At 34.0% G+C, this 21037-nt stretch overlaps 1 protein-coding gene across 2 annotated transcripts; it reads left to right on the plus strand.

The window, feature by feature from the left end:
* The first annotated feature begins 375 nt into the window (after positions 1–375).
* Positions 376–3808, plus strand: LOC105167750 (glutamine synthetase cytosolic isozyme). 2 transcript variants are annotated; one of them, XM_011087569.3, is made up of 12 exons: positions 379–555; positions 1596–1635; positions 1744–1847; positions 1949–1997; positions 2087–2193; positions 2279–2366; positions 2460–2588; positions 2696–2770; positions 2856–2909; positions 3015–3052; positions 3130–3289; positions 3401–3808. In XM_011087569.3, the coding sequence occupies exons 1-12, from the start codon at positions 482–484 to the stop codon at positions 3551–3553; spliced, it is 1071 nt and encodes a 356-aa protein (XP_011085871.1). In that variant the 5' UTR covers positions 379–481; the 3' UTR covers positions 3554–3808. The 2 variants fall into 2 exon arrangements, with proteins under 2 accessions (XP_088739519.1, XP_011085871.1); XM_088883393.1 differs by lacking the exon at positions 3130–3289 and having other exon boundaries at positions 376–555; positions 3461–3808.
* The last annotated feature ends 17229 nt before the right edge of the window (positions 3809–21037 follow it).

A 21037-nucleotide genomic window follows, 5' to 3' on the forward strand; every position in this document is an offset into this window, starting at 1 on the left:
GGTGTAACGGGCCGAGATTTCTTCTGAAAATGATGGACCGAAGAGGAGAGAGCGGAGGAATGGTGGAGGAAGTATGGAGAAGCCGATGGCTTAAACAACAGATCGTGAAACCGCCGCCGCAGCCGGCTTTTGCCGGTGGCCTTTCCGGCATGGAGAAAGAGGGCAATGGGGGAGAAAAAAGTGGCTTTAAGAATCTCGACTCTTTTTACTATTTGATATAATAATTAAAGATTATATAGTAGTTCAAACAGAACCTGCAACTTATTAATTATTATTATCAAATTTTTGCAGTATTAAATAGAGGGATAAACAAACAATAATTGCTTATATATTACATCATCGACCTCGAGCCTGCCCTATAAATGCCACACTCTCACCACCCTCGGCTGCACTGCAGTACAGCAATCATATTTTTTCTCAAAGAGAGAGAAAACCCACGGAGAGAGAGAGAGAGAGAAAAAGCGGTTGAAAATTCAGCAAAATGTCTCTGCTTTCAGATCTCATCAACCTAAACCTCTCAGAATCCACCGATAAGATCATTGCTGAATATGTTTGGTGAGTTCTCCTTCACTTTCTTGACGGGCTTCTCTGTTCGACACGCATGCTCTGTTTCTTGTTATTAATTGAGTTTTTTTTCGTTTTTGACCCTTTGTTTTTGTGTAAAAAGTAGTAGTAGGATTGTTCTTGATGATCCCATGTTGTCTTGGACTGGTTTATTGTTAATGTTTTGTGTTTCCTCTGTTTTGGATTATTGTGGGCAGCTCTGTTTTCTTGCATCATGTTTCATGTTATCATACATGGTTTGTTCTGCTGTTTTGGGAAAGAGTTTGTCTGATCTGATTTTCTTGTTTCAATTTGTTTCTTCAAATTTTGTTTTAAGAGATCTCTGTTGATATCACCTTTTGGTTAGATTTCTGAGAGGTTTTTGGTTTCTTACTCTCTTTCTCTCGTCATTAACACATGTTGACAGCAGATCTTCATATCTTACCTTAAATCTACACCTTCTCTTTTCAATTTTCAGATTGTCTGGTTTTCTGTTCCATTTATGATTTTACTGTAATTGAATTTACTAGTTCAGAGTCTCTTACCAATATTTGTTCTGTCTTTTGTGCTAGAACATTACTTAGGATGAGAAAGATATGATCTTTACCTGTTCTTCTCACTATAATAATACTACAGCCATCAAGTGTTTATGGCCTCCATTTTCTTACCATCAATCAGACCTTTGTTGACTGATTACTGCTTGTTTGATCTGATTCATTAAACTGATTAAATTTCTGTTGGTCTTTTTCATGACAACTTGGTACCATGGGATGGGCTGTGATTCCCCTGTTTCGTTCTTGTCTTGGATCAGATGCTTTTATATTTAAGAAAAGAGGGTGGTAGATAGGATGGGTTTGTGGGTAGGTGGGGAGCGTCTAGTCTTCTTTGAATTAATTACTTAACTGCATATTTTAATATTAGCTTTTTAAAAAATGCATTGAGTTTCTGTATTCAGAAGGATTTTGTGTTCTCCTCTGTTTCATTGATGTTGGTTTTGTTCATTTAAAGTACGATGATTACTATAACCCTTTCTTCTCATGAATTGTCGACAGGATCGGCGGCTCTGGTATGGACCTTAGAAGCAAAGCAAGGGTAATTAACCAATTCTGGATGAATGATGAATAATTTTACTTTGGCCATTTTCTGTTTAAATTTCTGTTTGAGTTATTATGTTTATCATAATTCGTTTTATTTCCACAGACGCTTGCTGGACCTGTTAGCGATCCCTCGAAGCTTCCTAAGTGGAACTATGACGGGTCAAGCACGGGCCAAGCTCCCGGGGAGGACAGTGAAGTGATCCTATAGTAAGTGTCGTACGTTATCTTGTCTTCCTCTTTGATACATTACTGATGACAATATTTGCATTTGCTAATACTAATGGGTTTTCTTGTGACAACTCAAACAGTCCGCAAGCAATTTTCAGAGATCCATTCAGGAGGGGAAATAACATTTTGGTGAGTTATTTTGTATAGCGTATGGTTCGGTAGCTTGCTTGTCGCTGGCTTATTCTGATTATGGGATTTTCATTTCCCTGTGTTTGCAGGTCATGTGCGATGCTTACACTCCAGCCGGTGAAGCCATCCCCACGAACAACAGACACAGAGCGGCCAAGATTTTCAGCCACCCTGATGTTGCTGCCGAAGAGCCATGGTGTGTTGGATTAAATATCAATGATCCATTCTGGTTCATGATTCCTTTCAAACACTCTTATTGTTTGTGATTTTGTTTCTGATAGGTACGGTATCGAGCAAGAGTACACTCTGTTGAAAAAGGATGTTAAGTGGCCTCTTGGCTGGCCGACTGGAGGCTTTCCCGGACCTCAGGTGATTTCACGCGTCTAAACAATTTCATAGTCTTTTCTTCTTGTTGGGTCCCTTTATCGTTTTGATTATAATTTATCCTTCTGATGAATTTAGGGCCCGTACTACTGTGGGATTGGAGCGGACAAAGCTTTCGGACGTGATATTGTTGACGCACACTACAAGGCATGCCTTTATGCCGGAGTCAACATAAGCGGCATCAATGGGGAAGTGATGCCTGGCCAGGTAGAGTCGGCTGCTATCATCATCATTTCTTGACGAGATAACACTTGTTTTACTTTAATCTTGTTCTGTTAACGATTTGAGATTAACATCGGCTGCATTGTCTTCAGTGGGAATTTCAAGTTGGACCTTCTGTTGGCATCTCGGCTGGTGATGAGGTGTGGATAGCTCGTTACATATTGGAGGTAATTTTCACACAACATTTTGTAATAAATAAGAGTTGTATTGGGAATCACACAGATTATTGAAAGTTTTATTCTTTGTCAACAGAGGATTACTGAAATTGCCGGGGTCGTAGTATCATTTGACCCGAAACCTATTGAGGTACACCTTTATATCCGACTTTGGCGTAGTTTTTAAGTACTGGATTTTGGATTGTCCTGAATAGGGTTTGTGATGGTTTTTAATTCTTCTGCTTTTTACCCTCAGGGCGATTGGAACGGAGCTGGTGCCCACACCAACTACAGGTAAACTTGTGGATTTATCGCCGATTGTGAGAGCTTTGGAATATGTTACTAAATCTCTTAAATTTTTTCTGTATCAGTACCAAATCCATGAGGAAGGAGGGAGGCTACGAGATCATCAAGAAGGCCATTGAAAAGCTTGGACACAGGCACAAGGAGCACATTGCCGCCTACGGCGAGGGCAACGAGCGTCGTCTCACTGGAAAACATGAGACTGCCAACATCAACACCTTCAAATGGGTAAAAACATTTAGTCCCCTTACTTCGCTATTTTTCATACCCATAATGCTCCATAATTTGTCCGAGAGAAGCTTAAAACTTATCAAACCTTCCTGGCATGCCTTTGCACAGGGGGTTGCAAACCGTGGTGCTTCCGTACGTGTTGGGCGAGACACTGAGAAAGAAGGAAAGGGTTACTTTGAAGACAGGAGGCCAGCTTCTAACATGGACCCGTACGTCGTCACTTCCATGATCGCTGAGACCACCATCCTCTGGAAGCCGTGAGCAGGTTTCGTTGTGCGTTCTTACTATTGAACCCGTGATTCTGTCAAGGGGGTTGTAATTTTTAGTTTAGTCGAACGGTTTGATTTTGATTTGTTGGGGGAAATCTCTGCATTGTTTGCTATTTGCTCGGTTTTCACTATCTTGACAACCTCAGCGTTTCAGGCTGCCGAGGTTGAGTTTCTTATTTACCCTTCTTGATTGGGCCTGTTGAATAACGATGTCAGTAATAATGTGGAAGGGTTTATTTTCCGGGAATTTACACGACTGCTGCTCAGTGCCTCCTGTGTTCTTATCTCTCTCTTGTGCTTATTTGAAGAGTTGTGAGCGTATAAAGTTTCGGGCATTCATTGAATACTAAACTAACAGCAAACTTGTCTGAACTTAAATCCCCTTGTCATTCCTAATGCTAATGTATATTCAAGGTAATTTAGTGACGGGTTTTGTTTAACTTCCAAAGAACGCAACCAAGTGCAAAAGATCGAGACCAAGTTTGGAAAATTTTCGGAAATGATCTACGCTCAAGTTAGTATTCGGAGTTCGTTCTTAAAAGAGAATGGAATAGTTGAGCAGGAAAAGTGGTATTGATAAGGAGAGTCGATATTTATAATTGTCGATTTAATGATACGATTTTACGTGCACATTTAACGCATAAATAATAAGATTTATGGACTACATCATTTCGTACGTATTAGTGCTGATAGTGACATGTAAGGTCTCTATTGATGAGATGAAGGGTTTAACAGTTTTAAGTACTTAGTTCAAACGATGTTAATAGAAAGATTTCTTTAGACTTGGTCCGAATTTTACGGATTTTTTTCGAAGACTTGAAACCAAGAGTTTTCAAAAAGTCTCCTTCAAGAGCCCTTAATAAGATATCTTTCTGACACAAACAGTTATAATCTGCATGAGGTCTCCGAAAGCCTAGTACAAATACCCCCACGTCAGGGTACCTTTTGGAGGTATATGTGTTCTAAACAATCAAGTAATGTTGGGCCTCATTCTTCAGTCCCTATGTGGAATGATTTCCCAGTTTCTCTTTCTTTGCTCATTCACCTTTACATCTTTCTGCCCCTACCAATACCTAAAAACTCCCAAGTATTTTAAATAGGTTAAAACTTTCTGTATTTTGTAAAATTGAGTAAAAAAATATTCGTTTCTTAGTAATTAATGAAAGGTGCATTATATGTATTTCTTGTGTGTTTGGAGATGTTTTTTTTAAAAATTATTTTTGAATTTTTTTTACTAAAATACCCTCATGGTATTTATATATTTCATATGTATATTTTTTTTATTTATTTTGAGTGATGTTTTTGTATTTCCATCTATTAAAAAATATTTTTTAATTATATTTACTTAAAAATATGAAAAATTAAATAATTTTTTGAAATTTTATAATTTAAATTCAAATATTAAATTAAATTTAAATAATTTTTATAATTGTTAAAACTGAAATATAAAAATTATAATTCTTAAATCTAAAATTATTTTTAATTAATTAAAATATATATTTAAATAAATTTAAGTAAAAAAGATTATTGTAAAATTATTTTTAATTCACTAAAATATATTTAATTAATATAATTAAAATTAACTAAAAACTAAAAAAAATTGGGGCAACGGGGATGGTCGCCGTCGCTGTCCCGCATAGACGGGTCGCCCTCTTTCTTGTTCTGAGCAACATCGCGTAGCCTAGATCAGATTTGGACGATGACGGCGGCGAGGGAGGGGAGGGGGAGGGGGAGGAGGGGGGTTGCCCAGGGGGGGCGAGGGGGTGGCGGTAGCCAGCTGGGTGGGTGGGGGAATTAATTTTGTTTTTGTTTTCAAATAACTTTTTTATAACCCTTGAACTTTTTATAAATTTAAGATTCAATGGTTAAGATCAATTAATTATATTTGACGGCTCTGGTATAATCAATACAAATTCAATGATCATTAAAATAAAAAATAATTCATATTAAGTAAGGGTATAATTATTATTTTGTAATAAAATTAACGCCGTTAGTTAGATTTAACGAAAAGAGGCAACTAAGTCACATTTAACAAAATAGAGAGGGATTTTTTGTGTCTATTTTTAAAACGTAAGAGGGTTTTTAGCAGACTTTTTAAAATATAGAGGGGTTTTATGCATTTTAGCCAAAAATAAAAAAAGTTCAATTCATCTTTTTTTTTTAAATAAAATTTTTGGAATAATTATATTTAGACCCCTTGACATATAGTCTATTTACACTAACCAAAACCATCTTTGCCTATTGGATGATTATAAAAATCATCCCTGACTTACTTCCAGAAAGCAGGGATATCTTGTGCGAAATTACATTGATGCCGTTACAGTGTGTCTGTGTAATTTTTGGAAAAGCGGGGTGGTTTGTCTAAAGGAGGTTGATGTTTTTGGTGGATGTATATGTAATTATCTAAAAGACAAGAATGATTTGTGTAAACAGACCATATGTCAGGACGTGCAAAAGTAATTTACCCATAAGATCATTTAGTTAATATTCAATAGACAAAACATTCTCACATTTTTGTAGTATTTCACTTTTACCATTTATATAATTGACGTTTTCTTTTCCTCAAAAAGAATTTTTTGTATTTATATGCTTTTAAATTTTAATAGTTTGATGATTTTTCCTTTATTATTACAATATGAAAAATTTATTATTGCCAAACTGCAGGAGCTTATAAGATATTTCAAATAATTAGCGTTTGCAAGATAGTAAAGCTTATAAGATGTCTTTACATATTATCAGATGTTAAGTTGTTGGCATAATAAGGTCTTTCTATTAGTAAAATGATAAAACACAGAACATGATACCATTAGCATCAAATACGTGCTATTTCTTGATATATTTTATATTTAAATATTTTTAAATACTTTCATAAATAGTACACATTAGTTTAGCTCCAAATAAAAATTTAAGTGATATTTTTTTACAAAGTAAATAATTTATGGCAAATTATTATCTAAAAACTTTTACATCAAAATATTTATGTTAGTTGAATATTAACATAAATATATAAATGATATATTGTTTTTGTTAATTGCAATGATTACAATTTATAATATCTTGAGAGAGAAAAGCAAAATTGTAATGTTTATTTGCTAAACACCACATATTTTTTGTCATTAATGCAAAACCAAAAAAAGAAAAAAAACACCAATATTGTGTTATTTGAATGTTTATTTGCTTTCTCAATTATTAATTACATAAGTGTGAATTTATATAATTACATATACAAGAGAGAAAATTTTTTGTAGTTTGAATATAACAAATTAATGAAGCTATTTTCGTCCAAAATTATTAGTTACACAGACCCTATAAGATTTTATAAAACAGGTTACGAAAAGTTTACGTTTTCAAAACAATCTTATTAGATCAAAAATATTTTATTTTAAAATTTTGTAACTCTTATTAAATATCTTATAATATATTTTGAAGAGCTTTTAAGCTTATCTAAAAACCCTCTTAGTGAAAGAGCCTCTAAATCTTGAAACATCATTTTAAGTCGTCCATTGCATAAAATAATAAGGTCGATATTAAGTAGTAGAAAATAAAGTAAAAGAATATATAAGATATATATTTGGAGTTTACGTACTTATACAAATAATCAAATTTTATGATCCAATATGATCCGTTGATTCAAAGATTATTAAATAGTCGTTAAGATTGACAATGCTAAGTTCCGCCCGTCATAAAAGTACATATATTTTTGGTTAATTATTGAGTTTTCATAGTTGCTTGGTTTCTTTCAATTCTAATTTTGAAGTATGGTTTATTGAATATCGATGAATTTTAAATTCTTTTTAAACGAGATAATTTGAAATTCTTATTCTAACTCATTTTTTTAAATTTAAATCCATCAATTAAAGTATAGAGTTTTAGATTGATTTGAGATCCATTTAACTGGTTCTCCAACTCGTCCCATGCAAGTCTAATCACATGTAATTAGTGAAAGTTTTATTTATATTTATATGTATATACTTAAAATATTATATTTGAATTAAAAAGAATGACACATGTACGAAATAATTGGAGGGAAAGATAAAAAAAAAGTAAAAATAAGAAAAAGATTATTTTAGTTCAATTTGTATTTTAAAAAGAGATATATCTAACACCACGTATTTTTTTTTCTAAATAAAAACGATAATTACATAGTTGCATTAATATATCAATAAGTTGAGCAATATATCAATCGATATAACCATATAATAGAGAATAATGAAATAAATTATAATAAATTCATAGTGTAATTTCGGGAGAAATGGTGCTTCCTCACAAAAGGGGTCTCGGTGACAAGACCCCGGTGACTGTTTACCAAAAATATAGGTTTCTGTAAAGTTGTAAGACCATGTATAGGGACTGACGCCTGCCTAGTGCTGAAAGGTCAAGGAAGTTGGTGACCTGCTGACAGGAAAGCTGTCGATTGATTATATGTAAAGATATTTGCTGAGTACGGAAAATTTTTAATTAAATTAAATTAAATTTTCTTGAACGAAATCAATCAAATGACATCTTTAGAGGGTGAGTAACATTTTATTGTCCTCTGATATTGAAAATGAACATATTACTCCCTATGAAAAAATATAGTGCAGTTTACCCCCTATAAAATAAGATAAAGACCTACACTCATGACAAAATTCGAACGCTTGATTTTTAACTTATTTATAAAATCTCAATATCAATTGTCAAACTTAGATATGGTTGATTTTTGTTCACGCGACCTTAGTCTCAATTTTTGATCTGTTCTAAATTGATCCGAATTATGTTAACAAAATGTTTTGAATTGTTAACTCAATTGGGATTTGATTTACAAAAATGCAAACATATTGTTGAAATTGCCATAATAGATTATACTATACAGCTCGGACTGTACGTCAGGGGCATATTCAGAAATATTTTCTTTTTACTGCTCAATAATTAATGCCCTTTCCCTCTTTTAATAATTTTAACTAATGAAAAAGGTTAACTATACTTAGATTTTATTTAAAAATATAAATTATACTTTTTTTTAAAAAAAATTATAATTACATTTACCACCCTTTTGAAAATTCCTCATTTACAACTGGTCTCCTTTCATTAGGATTTGGATGAAAAATACTGACGTCAACAAAAAAAAATATATAAAATTTTAATTTTACTCCATTCAATATTCCCTGGTAATATATATATAAAGTCAAAATAATGTAATTCCAATAAATATTGTTCCCAAAGTATAGTCATTAGATAGATGTAGCCATTCATGAATGAAAAAATAGTAATCATTTGGTTTTTCTTTTACTTCTTATATATGGGGTGAGGTTAACATCATTGTTGATATATTTTTTAAAAATATCTTGTTCAAGTCCTTCTTCCAGTACTTCAAGAAATATATACTAATGGTGTTCACAGCACCCCATATATATGAAGTAAAAAAGTTAAAAAAAATGACTAATTTTTTATTCATAACTAGTTACTTTCTGTCCATTGGCTATAGTTCGTTAATAATAGTATTCTTGCAATTACACCCTCTTGACTTTGTATGTATTATATTTACTATGACCACCTTTATTTTGGGTGATATGATTGATATAGTTGCGGCATATTATAACAATATGGATTATAGAATTCTAATTCTACTCATGAGGCTTGTAGTCTTTTAATTTTTAAGTTGGTAATGAAATGTAGCATTTTGGTGTCTACGAATCCTAACCACCAGTAGTGAACCTAAATGAATCATATCAAATTATTATAGAGATGATGATGATGGGTTTGAAAACTCTTATACGAATATAATTACAAATTAAAGAATAAATAAAAAATAAAGAATGAATAAACAGATATAAATATACACAATATAAAAGCAATAGATCTCAGCGGAAAAATGGCTCAAGAGCTAGATCCGGCAAGGAGGAGGCCCAAACACCACCAATGGCTGGGAACCCTCACGGTTGCTAAATAACCCAAAGCCACCAAGATAAGGTCACAGAGACCCACTAAAAAACAAAACACAACTTAGGCTTCTCACTTAGAACTACAAAGAATTATTTAGAAACACTAAGATCTTTTCATTCAGGAAATTTTATTTCACAAAGAACTTAGTTCATAAAAAAAGGAGAAGACAGTTTTTGTCTGTTTGTTCTCTATCCGCCAGAAAAACTGGCAGCCTTAAATAAATAAGAAGACAGTTAAGATGGTGAGAGAGGGAGACAACGGAGCAAGAATCCGAGAAGAGGGAAAAGGAAAGAAGACGAGGAGACAGAAGAGGAAATGAGAGAGAAGGGAACATAAGCGGAAGAAATTAGGATTAAGGGGAAATTACATATGTAAGTAGAAGTGGCTGGGTCGGGTAATGGGTGTAGACCGGGTGAGCAAGTGGGCTAAGATATGGAAATAGGCTTAGTCATCCAAGTGAGGGGTGTAAAAGGTAGATATTGGGCTTAGGGGATATGGGCCATAAAATTTTCCATATACACCACCTTGAACCATGGACCCAAAAGAGGGAACTAGGCCAAGGCCAGATCTGGCATTCATCATTGCCAAAACGCCTAGATTGAACTTGCAAGAGAAAACATAGAAAGCTCCTTGATTACAAGGGTTAGTATGGTGCAGGAGAAACAAAGTAAATAATAAAGCAAGTTATAAAAATTTTTCTAAATATTTCTCAAGATCTTCTTGAGAAACTAGATTAGCATCTTCTTCATTTTTGTCATTCCTTTTTGGCATTTTATAATCTTTAATAAAATGCCCCTTTTTACCACAACTATAATATTTCCCATCCCAAATTTTCCATTCTTATCTCTATACTTTGATCTACTATGACTTTTATTCCTACATTTATTCTTAGAATTTCTATACTTGATTCTTTCCCTAATATGGTTCACTTCGTTTTGGACCTGATTAGCTACATTGGTTTTAAGGTTCATTTCTTTACTTTTTAGGCCACTAATTTTAGTGTCCAAATTTATATTATCCCGACCATACTTTATAGCAGCTTTATCATCATTGTAAGTTTCAGAAATGATATTCAATAAAACAATTGGATAGTAATCACTAATATTTTTATTACCAGTCAGTTTAATATCCTGAATCTATTTTGTAAAATCATCAAGATTTTCTTCAATGTTCTTAGACAAATAAGTTTGTATCTGAAGAATTTTTCAAGTAAAAATAGTTTACAAGGCAAAGAAGTTTCAGTATATAATTCTTCTAACTTATTCCACAAATCTTTTGCTGCATCTTGTTTTCCAATTGTTTTTAAGACTGTATCAGAAAGATTTAAGATATACAGAATAAGCATACTCATCATTTTTAATTTTCTTTTATGCAAAAAAATTTCGGAGTATTTGTTATAAATTGCTTTAAAAACTTTATGATGAATTAAAATCCCTCTCATCTTTTGTTGCCAAATAGAGATATCAGATTTTCCATCAGAAGGATGCATATTATAACCAGCCATGATAAATAATAGCAACAAATACAGTAAGATATTGATGAGGCAGAATGACAACTAATACTAAATAATATTAATAGGTACTAGAAAAAAAAAGCGGGATTTAGCACGATCACGAAAATCGTTCCAAAGCCCGTTCCATCTTGGAACGGTCTTTAGAACACTTCAGAAACGAAAATTGAAACATGACGTCAGGGGAAATATTTTTTTTGGGTTATAAATTTGGAATGGTCCAACCGTTCTAAGATGAGTTCCAAAGCAACAGTTACTAAACCCGTTCCACACCCTGTGCCAAAATAGTAACAGAAAATAGTTCGAACTCAGTTTGAAACACTATATTAGATTTAGGAAAGGTCACAATCTAACTGTTCCTATATCTATTGCAATATATATCCTAAAAATGACAGTTCAAAAATGTATTTCAAAATGAGGTACAATTTCGAACGATTTTTATACACTCTTAATAAAATATGTCAAAAATCGTTCCAAAATATGAGTTTTCTTTAAGAAGCAATGTGTTTCTAAAATCATTCAAAATATCGGTACAAATTGAAACGATTCTTTTAAATTATTTTCTAGGTGTTATTGAGTCCGTTCCAATTGAATTTCAACGTCTATATTTCAATAGTCTTGTTGACCATTCCAAAACCCGTTGCCAATACCGTTCCAAAAGTATGTATTAGCGCTACATTTTAACGACTAGATATGTGTTCCTATACCTGTTCCAAAGATCATTCCAAATTTTTTTATATAACTGTGTTCCTCTCTTTCCATTTAATCTCACTATCTTCTTCTATTCTTCTTATTTTCTCTTTATTTTATCAAATTTTCTCGAACTTTTCTAATCTCTTGTTACCCTACTAATATTTTTGTACTCTTGTTCGAGAATTATGTCCTGAATTTTTATTGATATTTGAATTTATTTTGATCAGGTAACAATTTCAATCCTTTATTTATCAATTGATTATATTCGTTGTAATTTTATTAATTAAATTTAATATTATAATAATATATATGTGTGTGTGTGTATGTAGGAATAATCATCATGTTGAGACATTTTATAAGGTGGATGCATGAGAAGAACCTACCGAATAGGGCAGGTTTTACTCCGGAGCTTCAGGATGGTGTTGGTACATTTATAGAATGGCGAAGTCTCAAAATGTGTATACGAACAGTGAGAAAATTAAGCGTCCTTGTCGGAAGTTAAAAAATGAAGTTTTCAAAATCACGGACGAGGTAAATTTCGACTTATTTATGAAAGGTTTGATGCTGGAATATTATAATTGGACTTCTCATGACGAGAAGAGGGTGCAAGAGTATTTTGAATTCGTTATGGTGGCCCCATTGCGGGAGGAGCAAACTCCCTTTTTTCATGTTATGTAGGGGACGAATATGCCTTGGGGTGATGAGGCGCAGATGGATGGGCGCAGAGGATGGTTTTTGATGCCGCTGGACTGACTGTCTCGTCTTTTAATTATAACCAAGATGGTGTGCCTAATGATGGTACGAGGTTGTGTCCTACTGATGCTAGGGGTGTCCAAACTGGTTAACCGAACCAAATTCAGTTTTTCGGTTTAAAAACCGAAAAAAACCATTTTTTTCTTTTTTTTAAAAATAATATATTTTGATATTTTAAGCCGAAATTGTGATATTTTTTTAATTTTATCCAAAAATACAAATACCAAAATACCAAAATTAAATTCTAATTTAGTAGTACAAGTCACAAGTGTACAACTTCAATATGTTAATATTCAATATCCAAAATAGTACATAGCGAATTGAATTAAAATTCCACCATTGAGCATCAACATCGAGTCATCAACCATCTTCCATCAACTATTCAACTTGCACCTAAGAAATAAAGAAAAATATATATAAAACAACAACAAATAAAAGTAAAGAAAAAAAACACTACTTATGACTTACGCGATACACAATATCATAACTCGATGATGGTTGACTCCGCCCAATATTTGATCCAACATCTACAGGAATTATAAGATTAAACTAATATTTCAATAAACTAATATTTGCAATAAGTATTAAATTAAACTATACTTACCTTTTACAATTTTATCAATGGCGTTATATTCTTTTTCAATTGATCTGGATGGAGTGTGATGTGGTCTTGACAACAAATTAGAGCTTATGCCATCTTTTGAGTCAATGAAGCTCTAAAATCATCGATTATACGACCTCCAGTACTGAAAGCGGACTCTAATGCAACGGTAGATATAGGCATAGCTAACACATCTCGTGCCAATCTTGTTAAGATAGAAAATCTTAGTGTATGCACTTTCCACCATTCAATGATGTTAAAGTTTGGAGATTTATCTGTCACAATTTCCTCGTTCAGATAACTCAATTATGACTTATGCCTACCTTCAATCTCAGATACCATTTGTTTCTATTTCTTTCTTTTGTCTTTACGAACCCTTCGTTCACTATCATCATCTTGATCCTGTGTCTGACCTGATTCACTGAATGAAGTGATAGAAGAAGCGCGTGATGTTGTAGAAGAATACATTTTCTTGTATTCTTTAAATACATCGTATAGAGCAGATCAAATTTTTCATTTTCTCTGCTAATTCTGACCCATGCATATTCTTAAACACATATTGGAGATAGTTATACTTATGACGAGGATCAAACATAACAGCAACATATAACATCATGTTCATCTTTTCAGCATTCCCCCAATACTTATCAAATTTGTACTTCATTTGTCGTGCCATGTTCACCAAATAACCATCATTACTCATAAGCTACTCGTTCAACAAATCATCAACATCACTTATTTCATCCAAAAAAGTATTACATGTCATGTATAAATACCCAGAAACTCGATTGGTTAGGTCATAAAAGTATTGCAACATCTTCACAAATTTCGCAACCATATCCCAATCATCTTTCAAAGGCAACCCACTCTTACCATAAGGCCCACCAGACATGAAATCATTACGAAAATCAGCATCATATGTTTCATATCTATTGAATACATCTTTAAAAATTAAAGCAATATCTAGCATCATATAAACTGAATCCCATCTTGTAGGTACATCTAAGCACAATATTTTTTTGCTTCGAATCTTCTCCTTAATAACAAATCATTATTTTTTTTGTCCTAGCTGGTGATTGAAGAACATACCTAACAACTGTTCATACATGCTCAATGGAGTCATTCAATTCTTTCAAACCATCCTTGACAATAAGATTATTAATATGAGTCACACATCTTATATGCAAATATTTTCCATCAAGTATGGCCGTCCCCAATTAATAAACCTTCTTCTCAAATAACTAACAGTGGTGTCGTTAGCTGAAGCATTGTCCACAGTTATAGCAAAAACTTTATCAATATCCCAATCCAATTGACATTTTTCAATGAACAAACCACATCATCGCCTCTATGAGTTGGACATTGAATTAAATTAAGAATGACCTCATGCAATCAGAATCAATGTAATGAGCAGTCAAACACATATAGGTGAATCTCTGATTACAAGTCCATGTGTCTGTTGTCAATGAAACTCCTTGTCCAGAAGACTTAAAATAATTTATCAAACTTCTTTTTTCATCGAAGAATAACTTATACCAGTCCCTGGTTATAGTGGTTCTAGACGGGACAACAAACTGTGGAAGTGCAAGAGACATAAATTACCTAAATCCCTTATTTTCCACAAACTTAATGGCAATTGATCGATGATGACCATGTGAGCTAAGCCTTGCCTAACAGCTTCTTGATCAAATTTCGTATGTGAAGAACTAACATTAGCATCCCAGGTTACACTATGACAGAAACTAGTTATTGTTTGATTTGATGCAACAACAGTGTTTTGTGGGTTCTTTTTGCATGCTTTTAAGTGATTATTCATCGTAGAAGTGCCATTTTTAGATGGATCAACAGCATAATTTCAGTCACAATACTTACATTTAGCTCTAGGTTCCCCCTCGCTATCAGTGTACGCATTGAAGTGGTCCCAAACTCTTGATCTTTTACACGTTTCTTTTCTCTTTGGCCTTTGTGATTGTGATTCTTGTGGTGGAGTTGTGTCTGAAATCCGTTCATCCTCCAATGTTTCTCTTTCCATTTTAAATTTGAATACACTACAAATAACAAATAAAAAGCAACAATGTGATTAAAACAATATGGCCGACATATATCTAAACAAAACGAATTTAGAATAAACAACTAAACATAATAAGGATGAGAAGTCTAGAACAAAGTTTTCTTTAGAATAAAGCTATAGACAAAAATGTTTAAAGAATTAATCGTAACTGAAGCTAAAGCTGCTAAATAAGTAACAGGAGTAAACTTCAAACAAATGCACCACGACAACTGCACAACTATCAAGAAAGAGAGGGATACAATAGAAAAGATGAGCAGAATTTGAAAGCAAACACATAAATATATAATTATATAAACATGTTGAGAGTAGATCAGCAATTCCTGAGTGCTATATTCTGCCAAAGAAACAAACAAGAATAAGAGGGGCTAAAGATGTATTACCAAGACGAGTTTAGAATGTCGGCCACAATGTTAAAAAAACTTAGGCAAGATTAACAAATAACAACTAACATTAACAACAACAATTTGAAGAGGGAAAATTCCATTAACAACAACAATGCCAAGAATCCAAAAAGAGGGAAAATAACAACATATTTTTTAACTTAGGCATTTCATCAAACACCTTCAAAGCAAAATTGTAAGTTAAAATTTTTTCATTTTTTGTAAGAGTCTAAGAGACAAAAACCAGAAAACCTACCTGTCGTGAGGTCATCTTTGCAGTATTCCGGTCTCAATCGTGGCCGGTGCCAAGAGTCTCTCTTTCTTTCTTTCTTTTCTTTCTCTGTTCTGTTTTAGTGTTTCTCTTCTCTTGTCTTCTGTTCTTCTGCTCTTACAAGTCGTAGTGAGTCAAGTCAAATAGTCAATTCTTATTGTATATATTAATAATATAATATTAGTATATATAATTATATAATATTAATATGTGTAAAAAATATATTTTATCATTTAAAAATTCGATTTTTCAATTTGGTTCGATCACCAAAATGGTGACAAAAAATCGGACCGAAAATTTTGGTTTGATTTTCGGTTCGAACCGAATCCTGGTTCGGCCGATTTTTGGGTTTTCTACACACCCCTAACTGATGCAGGGCCTAGTTTATATTACCGTGGGGTCCCTACAATTATGTATTTGAGCTTGCAGATTGATTTCATGATGTAGTGCATGCTGCCGAGCAGCCGTTGCGAAACGGTTGCACCCAATCTCAATTGGGGGCTATAGTTAAGTTGGTGAATATCAAAGTCGAGTGCCGTATTTCTCAGGATATATATGATCGAATATTGCAGTAGGCTAATCATATATTACCGCGCGACCACACCCTACCCCAGGATTACTATAGTAAAAACAAATTGATAAGAGATTTAGGCTTATCTGTTGAGAAGATTGATGCGTGTAAGAGTGGTTGCATGTTGTATTGGAAAGACGACATTGATATGGACTACTGCATATTTTGTGGAGAAGCTAGGTGCAAGCCGACTAGGGAGCGAAATTCTAGTTGCAAGAAGACACCATATGTTATTCTTAGGTACTTGTCAATTACCCCTCGCCTGCAGAGGTTGTATGCTTCGGAAGCGATTGCTGAGGAAATGATGTGGCATGCCAACCATCAGATGGAGGAGAGATCCATGTGTCATCTGTCTGATGCAGAGGCATGTAGGCATTTTTACCGAATATATTCCGATCTTGCAGTAGAGCCCGTAATATTAGATTGAGTTTGGACACAGATGGGTTCGCACCGCACGGGCAGTACAGTTGTACGTACTCGTATTGGCCCATTATATTTATACCATACAAACTCCCCTAAAAAATGCGAATGAGTTCTGAGTATATGTTCCTAACAATGGTGATCCCCGGTCCATCCAATTCAAAACGTCTCATTGATGTAGTTGTAGAATTTGTGGCATATGGGTGTACTGATGCACGACAGTACGAAGAACGAGATATTTTCAATTCCCACCACGTTGATGTGGACCGTGAACGCTTATGGAATGGCGTTTGGATAGAGTTCTGCTGGTGTTATGAGGTGTCCAGTTTGTACGGAAGATACACGTGCATTCTACCTACAAATTGGTAGGAAGGTGTGCTACTTTAACTATCACAGACAATTCCTCCCCCAGACCATCCGTACCTTCGGAACAAAAAACATTCACTAAAAACGGAGTAGAGAAGAAAGTTGCACGACCAAGATTGATGGAAGAACAGATCCGCGAATAGGTTGAAGAGTTTAGTCCTATGGTTGAGGTGCCGTTGTCACTCCCGAACGGGTACGGTATAGAGCATAAGTGGACAAAGAAAAACATCTTCTAGGAGCTTGATTACTGGTGGACATATCTGATATGACACAATCTTGATGTCATGTACATTGAAAAAAATGTGTTTGACAAAATATTCAATACGGTGATTGATATAAAGGAAAAAACGAAAGATACTCTGAATGCACGGAAGGACCGCAAGATTTTATGTGATAGACTGAAGCTTGAAGCGGATGAAAGAAGCTTGAACGTGATGCCCAAGGCCGTATACATCCTAACCAAAGAGCAGAAGAGGAGGATATGTGAATGGATTAGTCATCTAAAGTTTCCTGATGGCTATGCGTCTAATTTGGCCTGTTGTGGCGACATGAAGGAGATGAGGCTTCACGGCATGAACATTCATGATTGTCATATATTCATGAGAAGTTGATTCCAATTGGCTTCGTGAAATGCTTTTTGAGCCGGTGTGGAGCGCATTGACCAAGGTGAGCCTTCTATTCCACATTTTATGTTTGGCGACGCTCAACATAAATGGTTCGAATAAATAGTTGATTCCACCAAAACAGAGCACTAAGGAAAAAGTTGAATCCAATCTATGGTTGCAAGCCCTATCATCGCTTTTACCAATAGTATGAGGTTGAACGGGTTGAGTGCTCCAAGTAAAATAGTCTTTAATGAAACCAAGGTTGTGAAGACCACAATCACCAAGAGCATTATGTAACTCATTGAGTTACCATTGAGGTCCAATATTACCCTATATCCTTTTCGAAATATACCAAAATCTCATTAAAGTCTCCGGTGCATAGCCTTGGCCTACAAGATTGAGCCTGCAGCCTGTTGAGTAGATTCCAAGTATTCTTTCTTTTGCTTGCTTTCGATTCTCTATAGATCCCTTTGAATCTCCATAGAGGGGCCTTGTCATTCTCCTGTACGGAAGCATCTATGTGGTGAAAAGAGAATTCTTGAAAACATTCTGAAATTGATTTGCGCCATAATAATGCCAGTTACCCACTGTTTTCTCTCAAGTTAACACCTATACCAAACATATCAAGTCGACGTTTCAAATTTTCAATTTTCTGTTGGTTACACTTGATCTCTATAAGGAACACTAAGTCAGGGTTGTGGACGCGAACTAAGTCCCCGACCCCTTAGCAATTCAAAGTCAAAACAATCATTGTGATCAGCGGGATTAGTTTGCAGTCATCGCCTTGGTGAGAAGATGTCATTTGATGACAGAGTTCATCTATGAGTTTTTTTAGACTTTTGCCATGATATCAACAGAAGTTGAGTTAGTGTCATTAGCTTTTCTCTGGAGACTGTAGCAAATTGATGAGCAGAAGGTTTTAAGGAGAGTGGTGTGAAATGTTTGATTTTGGTAGTGGTTTTTGGAGGAAAAGGTGGTGACTTAGAGAATAAGAGAGGTGTAGGGAGCAAGTTTTGTATAGGGGCTAGGATTTGGTGGGGATTTGTGCTGGGAGGAGTAAAACGCATAGCATGGGGTGAAGAGATTGTAGTGTGGTGGGTTCGTGGTAATGGGTTTGGGGAGTGTTGGTGGTTAAAGGTGAGACATTGGGTTAAGGGATTGATGTAATAACAACAATGCTAATAGGAGAAGAAATCTATAAGTATCCTGTCATTGTATGCAAACCAACCATCACCATATATAGAATCTGATATTATAGGACTGCTCAACGGAATACTCACAAAATTTTCGTACTTCTGGACGTAGCCATTTCGGATTCCAGTCTATTATGAGAACTCGATAGAAATGCCGGTGTCATGGAATTCCCGCTGAGACTTCGACCTTTTGAGCCTTGAATGCATTGACTAGATCCTAAAGCCATCTGGCCCTAGGACATTGGTCCAAATGGAGTATTGTTGCCAGGTTCAACAAAGCCCTCTTCCAGTTGAGTTTCACAAGCACGTGAGAGGTGACCTAAATGACCACAAAGGTAACAAAAATTCGGTAGGTGTTCGAACGTGGAAGTTAGAACCAACTGTTCTCCTAATGTGGTCTTAATTTCCTATACACATGTCAATTGATTGCAGATATTCAAGTAAAAACTTTGATCCTTAACGATGAGCCCTAGATGTCACCAGTTGAATCCAGATCCACATCCATAAAACGTCCCAACTAATTGCCAACAAACTTACTATGTCCCTATCATTTTTCTGATCAGTAGGTTGTGAGCTCGAACGTGGAAATCACACCAATCCAAGTCAATCTGTAGGGGGCTTTCGGCAGCATGAACTGGCTTGAGAACAAGTAAACTTTTTTTATACGCCCATGGTCTATTATCTAATAGTCGTTGTCTATCAATACGATCATGAAACCTAAATAGAATTATGTCCCCGTCAATCAACTCAGTGCCCATGTCGCGAATTGGATTGGACGTTGTCACGAGAGCTGAGCGAAGTGACTCAAAATGGAAACCCCGATATGATAAAAGGCGCCCCACAAGACAGAAATATTTTGGATTTGCATCACCATGCCAAGTACCGAGTGGCATCATTACCCTAAATCCTCATTATATGTTAGTGATAAACACCTTCCTAGTAATTCTAGAACTGGGTCCATCAGGTCATAGATATGAGAGGGAGTATTGGATGTATCAAGAATAGTGGACACAATAATGCCCCAACAGGAGATACCCGTGATACTCTGTCAAGGCAAAGAAACACAAAAAAGACAATCAACAATTCTAAAAAATAAAAATAAAGACAAAGCTAATAAGGAAAAAAGAGTTAAAAGGCAAAAAAAACAAAAAAAACAAAAAAATTCAGACCACAACAACCATCAATTCTAAGAATTAGTTGAGCGTATGACAATGTTTAATAATTCAAGGAGCAAAAACACTCAAAATATCACAAAAATATATACAGGGCAATAGCCCTAAGAGCTCTCAAGAAAGAAAAATAACCCATTCGAGCGAAATGAAAAGAGAGATTATCGTTTGTCTAATATATCCACTTCTTTTCATTTTACTACTTTCTTAATGTTTTTTATTGAAAACATTTCATTTTTCTTAGTTTATTAATTATGCAATTTTTACGATAATTATTTGAGTTTTTTTTTTCTTTTTTGATATAATTTTTTAATTTCTAAAGCTTTATATCTTCCTTTCTAATTTCTTTTTAGTTCATAACAAATAGAAGGGGAGAAGAGTACGTGTCCTGCCACGTTCAATTTTTGCTTATATTAATTGCTCTTTTAATTTTTTTATTGTTAATTAGTTTTTTAGCTTATCAATTTTGTGATATTATATTATTTTTTGAGTTAATTTTCTATTTGATATCATTTTCTAATTTCTAAACTATTTTGTTAATATAATTTTGTAGTTATTGTAAAAATATTAATCCAAATTTCATACTCTATAGCAAAAAAAAGAAAAAAAGAAAAGTGAGATGATCACAAATCCTGGTATATATGTTAAACTTTTGGCTCAATTGATTTTTTAATTATTTTATTTTTCATTAATTACATCCATGACATCAAAGTTAGGAGTATGGAATAATGTATATAACATTGTACAGCAAAACATAATTTATTATGTTTGACAATATTATCTTTTTTTTTAAAAAAATATTTTATTAAGTTTTCTTTATCTTTATGTCAAATAATAATAATTTGTTATATATGTACTCTTTTGGTAATAAAATTATTTGATAAATTTTGTAAAATTCACCTTTTCTTTTGTTTTTTTTGAAAAAAAATAATTCGTGAAAAGTTAACATAT

Source organism: Sesamum indicum, linkage group LG8 (genome assembly GCF_026168435.1).
Source record: "Sesamum indicum cultivar Baizhima isolate 11 linkage group LG8, ASM2616843v1, whole genome shotgun sequence".
In the NCBI taxonomy this organism is placed as follows: Eukaryota; Viridiplantae; Streptophyta; class Magnoliopsida; order Lamiales; family Pedaliaceae; genus Sesamum; species Sesamum indicum.

Excerpts from the sequence above, each read along its gene's own strand:
- LOC105167750 (XM_011087569.3), top strand. The coding sequence starts at position 482 with ATGTCTCTGCTTTCAGATCTCATCAACCTAAACCTCTCAGAATCCACC. Across the intron at positions 1,998-2,086 it reads GGAGGGGAAATAACATTTTG|GTCATGTGCGATGCTTACAC; the intron begins GTGAGTTATTTT and ends CTGTGTTTGCAG. Across the intron at positions 2,194-2,278 it reads GTTGCTGCCGAAGAGCCATG|GTACGGTATCGAGCAAGAGT; the intron begins GTGTGTTGGATT and ends TGTTTCTGATAG.